This window comes from Gopherus flavomarginatus, chromosome 14 (assembly GCF_025201925.1).
Source record: "Gopherus flavomarginatus isolate rGopFla2 chromosome 14, rGopFla2.mat.asm, whole genome shotgun sequence".
In the NCBI taxonomy this organism is placed as follows: domain Eukaryota; kingdom Metazoa; phylum Chordata; order Testudines; family Testudinidae; genus Gopherus; species Gopherus flavomarginatus.
In genome coordinates, this window is record NC_066630.1 from 20,450,799 (window position 1) to 20,461,653 (window position 10,855).

Here is a 10,855-nt window from a genome sequence, read left to right on the forward strand (position 1 = left end):
CTTATAAGCGATGGTCACATAAACACCACCCTATACCAGAAACCTACTGACCGCTATACTTACCTACATGCCTCCAGCTTTCATCCAGACCACACCACACAATCCATTGTCTACAGCCAAGCTCTAAGATACAACCGCATTTGTTCCAATCCCTCAGACAGAGACAAACACCTACAGGATCTCTATCAAGTGTTCTTAAAACTACAATACCCATTTGGTGAAGTCAAGAAACAGACTGACAGAGCCAAAAGCGTACCCAGAAGTCACCTACTACAAGACAGGACCAACAAAGAAAGTAACAGAACACCACTAGCCGTCACCTACAGTCTCCAACTAAAACCTCTCCAGTGCATCATCAAGGATCTACAACCTATACTGAAGGACGATCCCTCACTCTCACAGACCTTGGGAGACAGGCCAGTCCTTGCTTATAGACAGCCTCCCAACCTGAAGCAAATACTCACCAGCAACTGCACACCACACAACAAAAACACCAACCAGGAACCAAACCCTGCAACAAACCCCAGTTCCAACTCTGTCCACATATCTATTCAAATGGCACCATCATAGGATCTAACCACATTGGCCACACCATCAGGGGCTCATTCATCTGCACATCTACCAACATGATATATGGCAGCAATGCCCCTCTGCCATGTACATTGGCCAAACTGGACAGTTTCTGTGCAAAAGAATAAATGGACACAAATCTGACATCAGGAATTATAACATTCAAAAACCAGTAGGAGAACACTTCAGTCTTCCTGGTCACTCAATAACAGAGCTAAAAGTGGCAATTCTTCAAGAAAAAAAACTTCAAAAACAGTCTCCAATGTGAAACTGCAGAACTGGAATTAATTTGCAAATTGGACACCATCAAATTAGACCTGAATAAAGACTGGGAGTGGCTGGGTCATTACAAAATCTAAACCTAATTTCCCCCATACTGTTACTCACACCTTCTTGTCAACTGTTTGAAATGGGCCAATCTCATTACTACTACAAAAGTTATTTTTCCTCTCTTGGTATTCTGCTGTTAATTGAATTGTCTCGTTAGACTGACCTCACACTTGGTAAGGCAACTCCCATCTTTTCATGTATTTATACCTGCTCTGGTATTTTCCACTCCATGCATTTGATGAAGTGGGTTCTAGCCCACGAAAGCTTATGTCCAAATAAACTTGTTAGTCTCTAAGGTGCCACAAGGACTCCTCATAGTATTTTTCAATTCACTTAATACAAGTACTGCTGTGCAATCTCTTTATCATGAAAATTGAACTTACAAATGTAGAGTTAAGTACAAAAAATAACTGCATTCAAAAACAAAACAATGTAAAACTTTAGAGCCTACAAGTCCAATCAGTCCTACTTCTTGTTCAGTCAATCACTCAGACAAAAGTTTGTTTACATGTGCAGGAGACAACGCTGCCTGCTTTTTGTTCACAATTTCACCTGAAAGTGAGAACAGGTGTTCGCAAGGCACAGTTGTAGTTGGCATTGCAAGATATTTACATGCCAGATGTGCTAAAGATTCGTATGTCCCTTTATGCTTCAACCACCATTCCAGAGGACATGCGTCCATGCTGATGATGGGTTCTGCTCAATAACAATCCAAAGCAGTGCAGATCAATGCATGTTTACTTTCATCATCTGAGTCAGACGTCAACAGCAGAAGACTGATTTTCTTTTTTCGTGGTTCAGGTTCTGTACTTTCTGAATTGGAGTGTTGCTCTTTTAAGACTTCTGAAAGCATGCTCCACATGTCATCCCTCTCAGATTTTGGAAGGCACTTTAGATTCTTAATGTTGGGTCAAGTGCTGTAGCTATCTTTAGAAATGTCACATTAGTACCTTCTTTGCATTTTGTCAAATCTGCAGAGAAAGGGTTCTTAAAACGAACAACATGCTGGGTCACTATCTGAGACTGCTATAAAGTGAAATATATGGCAGAATAGGATAAAACACAGAGCAAGAGACATACAATTTTTCCCCAAGGAGTTTAGTCACAAATTTAATTAACGCATAATTTTTTTTAACAAGCGTCATCAGCATGGAAGCATGTCCTCTGGAATGGCGGCCAAAGCATGAAGGGGCATATCTGGCATGTAAATACCTTGCAATGCCAGCTGCAAAAGTGAAATGCAAATGTCTGTTCTCACTTTCAGGTGACATTGTAAATAAGAAGCAGGCAGCATTATCTCCTGTAAATGTTTTACAGTGTTATATAACTACGCTCAAAAACAAAACAAACAAAATCTACATTTGTAAGTTGTGCTTTCATGATAAAGAGATTGCACTACAGTACTTGTATGAGGTGAATTGAAAAACACTATTTCTTTTATCATTTTTACAGTGCAAATATTTGTAATAAAATAATATAAACTGAGCACTGTACATTTGTGTTCTGTGGCACCTTATAGACTAACAGACGTTTTGGAGCATGAGCTTTCGTGGGTGAATACCCACTTCTTCAGATGCATCTTAAGAAGTGGGTATTCACCCACGAAAGCTCATGCTCCAAAACGTCTGTTAGTCTATAAGGTGCCACAGGATTCTTTGCTGCTTTTACAGATCCAGACTAACACGGCTACCCCTCTGATATATTTGTGTTGTAATTGAAATCAATATGTTTGAAAATGTATAAAAACATCCAAAATATTTAATAATTTTTCAATTGGTATTCTATTGTTTAACAGTGCGATTAAAACTGCAATTAATTGTGATTAATTTTTTTAATCATGATTAATATTTTTTAGTTAATTGCATGAGTTAACTGTGATTGACAGCCCTATTACACACACACATGAATTTCATGGCTTCCCATTTTCTACAAAAACATGACACTGCTCAATGGTGACCAGACAGCAAGTGTGAAAAATCGGGACGGGAGTGGGGTGTAATAGGTGTCCATATTAAAAAAAGCCCCAAATATCGGGACTGTCCCTATAAAATCAGGACATCTGGTCACCCTAAATGCAGTGTTGTTGTAGCTGTGTTGGTCCCAGGATAGGAGACAGACAAGGTGGGTGAAGTAATGTCTTTCACTGGACCAACTTCTCCCTGTCGATCAGTGTTCAGGCTACATACAAGATGGGATACTGCAGTGTTCAACTTTATATTTAGCTTGACCACTCTGGTTACGGTCCCCAGACCTGAAGAAGAGCTCTGTGGAACTCAAAAGTTTGTCTTTTCCACCAACAGAAGTTGGTCCAATAAAATATAGTATCTCAATCTTTTGTCTTCTCACTCTGTTTAAGAATTTTTTCCGCTGAAAATATTGATGTGTATTTGTGAACATTACCTAAGGCTAAATGTTTTGTCTAGGACAGCAGTATTGATTTTGGTGAAATATTACACTCATATAGAGATTTAAAATGTAAAAACAGAGAACTTTCTAAAAATCCATTATTAAACTTCTTCTCTGACAAAGTCATCCAGTTTCAGCAACAGCTTTACGTGCAGGGGGGGAAATGGCAGCATCATCATCAAAATAAGAAGAAACTCAAATGGTTAGAGGAAATAAGATAAATGTGTCTTACCTAATGAGGTAACAGCACTTTCTATTTTCCCAGTTAAGAAGAGATTCACTGCGTAAGATACAAAAAACAGTATTCATTACAGAGTCCATTGGCTTGAAGTGGCAGTTAATAATTTACTCTAAGCATTTGCAGTGATACTGCATTCATATGTGCTGCATTCTTCAAACAAGAACTTTGCTTATCCGTGGTGAAAGTTCACATAATCTGCTATTCTTCTGCTATCCAGAAAATAGAATGTTAGCTGAATGTCTGTCAACTGTGCTACGAAGAGAATCCATTGCCAATCTACTTTAAGTTATCTTCTACTGGTTATTTATTGGGGGAGGAGGAAGTGCAATTACACTAAAACATGTATGATAAGAGTTCGTCACTTCACCCGTTTCAATTTTGGAAATTAATTATTATGATTATTATTTTTAAGTTTGGCCCAACTATATATAGCAAAGTTTACTCCTTTTCAACAAATGTCACTCTGCAGAAGCTGCAAAAGCCAACGCACCCAGTTTGACTTATTCAACACTATTAAATGGAGGGTTTTGTGTTTTGTTTTTTTTAAAGAGATGAGTGCTAATCATGAGGGATATGGAGATACCTGCCACCACCAAATTACTCCCCAAACAATCTTCATTTTCCAAAGTCTCACCTCATGAGGAAATGTTTCAGAATACAGCCTCAGAAAGAGTGATTCACTAGAACAGTCATTACCAGAAGGTCTCTAGCAAGGGATACAGCAACAGACTGACATGGAAGTAAATGAAGCACCTGCCTCATGAATAAGGCGGTTTCACTACTCCTGACTACCCTTTTGGACAGTTTTCTATAATCCATGCACAGCATCCAGATACTCTGGTGACAAGTGCATTAGAAACACTGAAAAATAATTTAGATATGATCAGAAACAAAAGTGTAAAAACAACATCAGGAAGAGCAGGCCTGATTCTCTTCTCCTCTGATAGTCACGTGGGATACTGCGCCTAATTATTATTATTTGTACTGCGGCAGCACCTAGGATCCTAGCCATGGAGCAGGGCCACACTGTGCTAGGTGCTATACAAATACAGAATAAAAAGATGGTCCTTGCTCAGAAGAGCTTACAATAGAATTAAAACTAGCATAACAGAAATATTAAGTATCTATCACAGGGGACTGGAAAATCCAGAGAATGGGATATGCTGCTAAGGTTATGTCTACACTGCATATAAAAACCTGCAGTTTGCCAATGTCAGCTGACTCAGGCTACCAGAGGTCGGGCTGTGGGACTGTTTCACTGGAGCATAGACTTCCGGGCTGGGCTGGGACCCAATGCCAGAAGTCTATACTCCAATAAAACAGCCCCACAGCCCAACCCCCATAAGCCCAAGTCAGTTGGTTTGGGCCAGCTGCAGGTGTCTAACTGCACTCTAGACATACCCTTAGTTGCCAGTTCAAATCCAGTTCTGGTCACCACTGAAACTTATCCCAGTATAACAGCAATTCAGTGCCCTGTGTCAAACAGTAGGGATTTTTGTGGACAGGAATCCACATTAAAAGACCACCTTGGTTGGCACTGATTGGAATATGTTTCTTCCTTGCAATCAAAAGTCCAAAAGCTAAATAGACCCTCACTGACCTCAGCTAATCACTCACCACCTCAAGGGAGAGATCCCTAACAACTGAAGATAGCAAGTGGCCCTAACAGACTACTAATCACACAAATCTGCAATTGTTGAATTGGTGATATTACGATGAACACAGCCAGGAGAAGGCTGGTGGCAAACGGAGTGAAGAACTGAAGCAGTAACATGACCTTCTGTAATTTCTAAATGGCTAAAAAGGATTGCATATTGTAATAAAATATGGGGGCAGGAGGGCAATTGAGTAGCGATGTTTGTGCATTCTGTGTTAGAAATAGAGGTGCAGATTTGTATTAATAAGCATTATTAACACTATCTTCAAACTACTTTAATAGCATCAATTTTACTATGTAATTGACACACAGTAACGTATGTAATGCTGTGTAATTAATTCATTAGTTTCACAGTGTTAGCTTACTCATGATATGTTGGTAAGTATATCTTAGGGCAATACTCTAATACTGTATTAAAGCTCACTGATGCTCTGCTTCAACACGCCACTCGATCTGGCTCTTCCCAGCTAGCTCTCGCTCAGACATATTCCTATCTAATCACATCTGCCAGCGCCATCCACTGATCAGTTCTTCTCCTCACATCACACAACCTTTTTCAGATTGTCTTGGTCTTCCTAGGTCAGAGTACCTCCATGCTTTTCATAAGGGAGCTAGTCTACAAAGCAGAGAGAAACTAATACGCTCGGTTGGGAAAGGAGCAGAGACTTTAGTGGCAAGTTGAAGATACACTATAATTGAGTGGGCAGCGACTGACTAAATGCCAATTTCAGGAAAAAGCTCAGACTCAGAGGCTTAGTTCAGACTACTTAGTGACAGAACAGTAAGTTTCCATACAGACATCCTGACTCTACCTAACATTCCAGATGATGATAACAGAGCACTGGCACATAAGCATGTCTGTTACTGGGATATACCTAGATTCTCAAAGGTACTAAGGCTTCTAATTTCCACTGAAATCAATGGAAGGTAGGAACCTAAGTACCTTTGAGGTCTGGGGCTATGCCCTTTGAGATCATACCTTTTTAAGACTAGGTGTTTCTGGGAGTTGTAATCTGCAGATAGCACACACGATGGAGATGGTTCAGCTGACTCAGTATCATGTGACTGCCTGCCGGAGACACTATAAAATGCTTTTCTAGGTTGGTCTTCAAAGATGGGGATTAAGATAAATTTTTGAAGGAAGGCCCTTGGACAGGACCAAGCAGAAGACCTAGGTTTCTAGCAAAGGCTATCCAAAAAGAAGGGAGTGCCTACTTTCCCAGGCTGCTGAAAGCTAGAAAGGATTCTGGCGGCTGAGACCAAGAGTTCCGAGTGCTTGTCTTTCATTTCAAATTAAGTCAGCATTGTAAATAGGGCCTTGGACTGAACTGCAGTTTGAGTTTTATTTTACCTTCCCCAGATGGAGAATCAGTCCATGGCTTCCCATGTCCTTTCCCTTCTCACTGATGGGACTATAGCAAATCAAACTGCCTTCTGTTAGGTCCTAGTTGTGCAAGTTTCCATGCTCTCACAAATGCTAGAGACCCAGAAGAAAACACACATCTGTACTGGCCCTTAGGTCTCCCCACAACACTGGAATCCTTAAAGGTATGGGTATAGAAGACAAACTGCAATGAAAATAGCACATAGAAAGTTCAGTGGAATCATGGGATGAAACAGGAGAGCTGGGAAAAACAAGGAGTCACAGTTTTCCTAGTCCACAGTAAGTGGATTGTACTGTATGCGGTAAGTTTATTGTACAGTCCACTTTTGTGCTTTAGACCTTAGTCTTATAAGGTTCTGAACATCTGCAACTTCCACTGAGCTCTGCCTTTCAGGATGAGGCCTTTGGGTTGCAAAATAGCTCTTGTCAACTTCTGCTTTGACACCAATAAACTATGCAACCAAAAATATCTTCTACAGAAGTTGATTATCATTTAATTTAAAGTTAATCCGTAAGTGGTAACCATGGGTATATGCCTACATAGCAGCTGGAAGGTGCGATTCCCAGCTGGAGTGGACATTCATTTGGCAGCTCTGCTCCAGCTACTGCACTAAAAATAGCAGTGTGGCCAGGGCAGTATGGATGGCAGCTCAAACTAGATGCCTAAGTACATAGCATAGGGGTTTGTACAATGCATTTTTACAATTAGTATTATTTACTATTAAGTATTCTTGGAAGTCAATATTAATTTATTATATTAGCAAAGAAGGTCCTTTTCAAAGTGCTTTTTATTTTGATAGGCCACCATAGTTCAAATACAAGCCAAGATATCTAGGTATCATAACAGTTCAGAATGTGGGGTCAGTTACCTGGGCATGGCAGGCAGCCCTATGGCGTTCTAGGCACTGACGGACACAGAGGCACCTTAACAGGTTTCGGAGTAGTGGCCGTGTTAGTCTGTATCAGCAAAAAGAACAAGAGTCCTTGTGGCACTGTTGACGAATAAGTGCTACCTTCAATGTGTATCACAAGATTTAGATTAGGGTATAGACTATGAAAAAGGGGGAAATTGTCCAAATATGGGTAAACTGTCTAAGCATTATGTAAGGTTGCAATCATGGTTTCAAAGTCAAGGGGAATTGCAGTTAAATTCAAATTTTATATAGATTTTATATTTATCTATCCAACATCTGTGCCCTTATACACCAAGTTTCAGTGCAGTGTAAGTTATTTTACAGAGATGTTATAAACCACTGGGAAGAAATAGTTAAAACAGAAACTATAACAGATCCACAGATTTTGCACTGTGTATCCTAAACTATAATTTATTATGAACTTTCTCCTTTAAGCCATCAATTAATATGTATTTTGTTCAGGACTAGCGCCAGTGTTTTGGCGCCCTAGGTGCACGGCCATTTCGTCACCCCGCGTGCTGGTCTTGCGGCTCTGGTGGACCTGCCGCAGGCGTTCCTGCGGAGGGTTCGATGGTCCCGCGGCTCCGGTGGACCTGCCGCAGGCGTTCCTGCGGAGGGTTTGATGGTCCCGCGACTCTGGTGGAGCTGCCGCAGGCGTGTCTGCAGGAGGTCCACCGGAGCCACAGGACCAGCGGACCGTCTGCAGGAACGCCTGCAGCAGGTCTACCGAAGCCACGGTACCAGCGGACCCTCCGCAGGCATGCCTGCGGCAGGTCCACCGGAGCCGACTGCCGCCCCCCGGCAAAATGCCACCCCCCAATAATCCTGGCACCTAAATGGAAGTGCCGGCCCTGATTTTGCTATGAAGTTTGAACATGTACAGGTATGTTGAAATAAATAACACTCAACACTGGTTATAAAAAGTGTTGTGTATTTATGTGGTGGCAGCAGAATTGGTAACATTTGTAAGAATATTCTATTTTTCTTCGAATTTGTGTGAAGCATAGAACACACACAATAAGAAATGCTGTTAAGGGAAACCATGCTGACTTATTTGTAAACCATAAACAAGCCCCAAACGCCCACCTTACTTACATACTTATGATGCTGCTAACTTCCAATAAACAACCTCTAGCTACCACAAGACTGATAACTGTTTACAAAAAACTATGCAGAAACAGAGAACACAACTGAGAACAAATGCAGCCACACAAGTCACTCTCCTAGGCATACCTGACCGCAGCTCTAGGAGACATTGTCATCTCCCACAGCAGGCAGAGCTGATCCCATTTCAGTCTGCAGTCTCCTTGCACAAGCAAAGTACATAAGCTTGTGCTGTCACTGTGCCCAGTGTGTCCAGCAGCTGTATATTTTGTGACCAGCTTGTCTGTCTGTTCCTGCCCAATGTATTCATCCATGTCTGGCCATGCCCAGGGAGCATGCACGACCGCCATGTGTCCACCTGTGTCTGCATGTCCATCTGTGCCCTGTGAGCCCAGAGGTGGCCAATGTGCTTCCATGCTCAAGCTGTGGGCATAGCTTTCTGCCAGTGCCCCAGCTGCCTCCGTGTCTGTCAATGCCCAGAACACCGATAAGGCTGCCTGCCAGTGCACAGAGTGCCCAGGGTTTCCATAGGGCTACCTGCCAGTGACCAAAGTGCCCATCCATGGCCAGGGTGCCCATGTGCCCAAGATGCCCGTCCGTGTCCATGCGGCCCATGTGCCCACGTGCCCGAATGTGCCCAGAGTTCCCACCCGTGGCCAGGATGCCCATGTGTCCATCTGTGGCCAGGGTGACTGTCCACACCCAGAGTGTGCCCAGGACGCGTGTCCGTGCCCAGCTGTGCCCAGCGTGTCCGTCACACTCCCGCTCCGCATCCACCCAGCGTCCGTCTGTCGGTCGGTCGGTCTGTCCCGCAGCCGGCCCGGGCCCGCACTAGCGCCCCGGCTCCCGGCGGCGGCTCGGGGGGGTGCTGCACTTACCCAGGCAGATGGCGGTGAGCGGCACCAGGGCGCCCTGCCGGAGCTCCGCGCCCGCCGCCTTCTCCATGGCGGGTCCCCGCCGCCGCCTGCCCTTCGCCGGGGGGGAATTCGCTGCTGCTCCGGCCGGGCTCTCCGCGCCCGCCTCCCCTCTACGCCGAGCCCGGGGCGCCCCTGCCGCCCGGGGGGCTGGTGGAGGCGCCGGAGCATCCCGCGCTGCCTGCCCCTGGCGCAGCCCCATGGCCGGCCCGCGCGCCGCCGCTCCGGGCAGGTGGAAGGGACACGGCGCAGCGCCGCCGCCGCCCACGTGACGCGCTCGCTGTGCAGCTGCGGCGGCCGGGCCGGAGACGCGCGGCCGCCCTTAGCTCCCAGTGGCGGCGGCCCCGTAGTCACCTCAGGGGCACCTGGGCTGCAGGCAGAGCAGGGACCGCTGGGGAGACAAGCGGGGAAACCCGCCTTCCCCCCCCTCCCGAGCCTGCAGGGACTGCCCCCCCCCCGACACACACACACACACTCTCTTTCTCTGTCTCTCTCTCTGGAGCCCCCCACAGACACGGGGCTAAACGTGCAGAGACTGGGGAATCCTGAGGCATGAGGGGGCTGAGCCTTCAGGGACTGGGGGGCCCCCTATAGACAGGAGATGAAGCATACAGGGACTGTGGGACCTCCATAGACATGGGGTTAAGCCTGCAAAGATTAGGGGATCCCCCAGAGGCACGAGGGGCTGAGGCTGCAGAGATTTGGGAACCCCTAGAGACACGGGGGGCTGAGCCCACAGGGACTGGGCTCCTGCACTGATTTACTGCCCAGGCAGGAGGGCACTGCTATTCCAGTCCTTCCTTCAGTGACCACTGAGGTCAACTTGCAGGCAGGATGCCCCCAGGAAACCTGCCTATTCATATGGCCTTAGTGTGTGTATTGCAGTAGCAACCAGGGGCTTTACTCAGACAAGCTGCCAGGGAATTTGGCCCTGTACAAATGCAGAGTAAGATACCGGCTCTACTCCAGAGCCTACACCCTTGAGAGACCCCTCTAGGTTGCAGTTAAAGAAGATGGAAACTACTACCAACCCCGACAAGGAAGAGGAAGAGCTAGGGGCAAAAGGCTTCTCTTCCGGGCCAGAGAGAGGAGAGGAAACTACCTGTCACAATAAAGAGAAGATACACCTGTATTCCCCTTTCGTGATCCCTTGAGGGCCTCCACTCTAGGCTGCCATCTTTCTTGGGCAGAGCCCCACATTTCTCCCCCTCCTGACCAGGGGATCTTTAAAGAGACTACACCCATGCTAAAAAGCTTAGCAGAGGCACCCCTGTTCCAACTTCAGAATCTGGTAGGTGTCCTTCAAAACCCACATCTAGGTTTTCCCATGGTTAC

At 45.2% G+C, this 10,855-nt stretch overlaps 1 protein-coding gene across 1 annotated transcript in view; it reads right to left on the reverse strand.

Moving 5' to 3' along the window:
- LRP3 (LDL receptor related protein 3) overlaps positions 1 to 9,574 on the reverse strand; it is a 34,323-nt gene extending 24,749 nt beyond the window's left edge. Inside the window, exons 1-2 of the mRNA XM_050922817.1 lie at positions 9,485 to 9,574; positions 3,539 to 3,586 (exon numbers count right to left, since the gene is read on the reverse strand). Coding sequence (XP_050778774.1) covers positions 3,539 to 3,586; positions 9,485 to 9,551 — 115 coding nt within the window. The 5' untranslated portion in view covers positions 9,552 to 9,574. The remainder of the gene's footprint in view (positions 1 to 3,538; positions 3,587 to 9,484) is intronic.
- Positions 9,575 to 10,855: the final 1,281 nt, after the last annotated feature.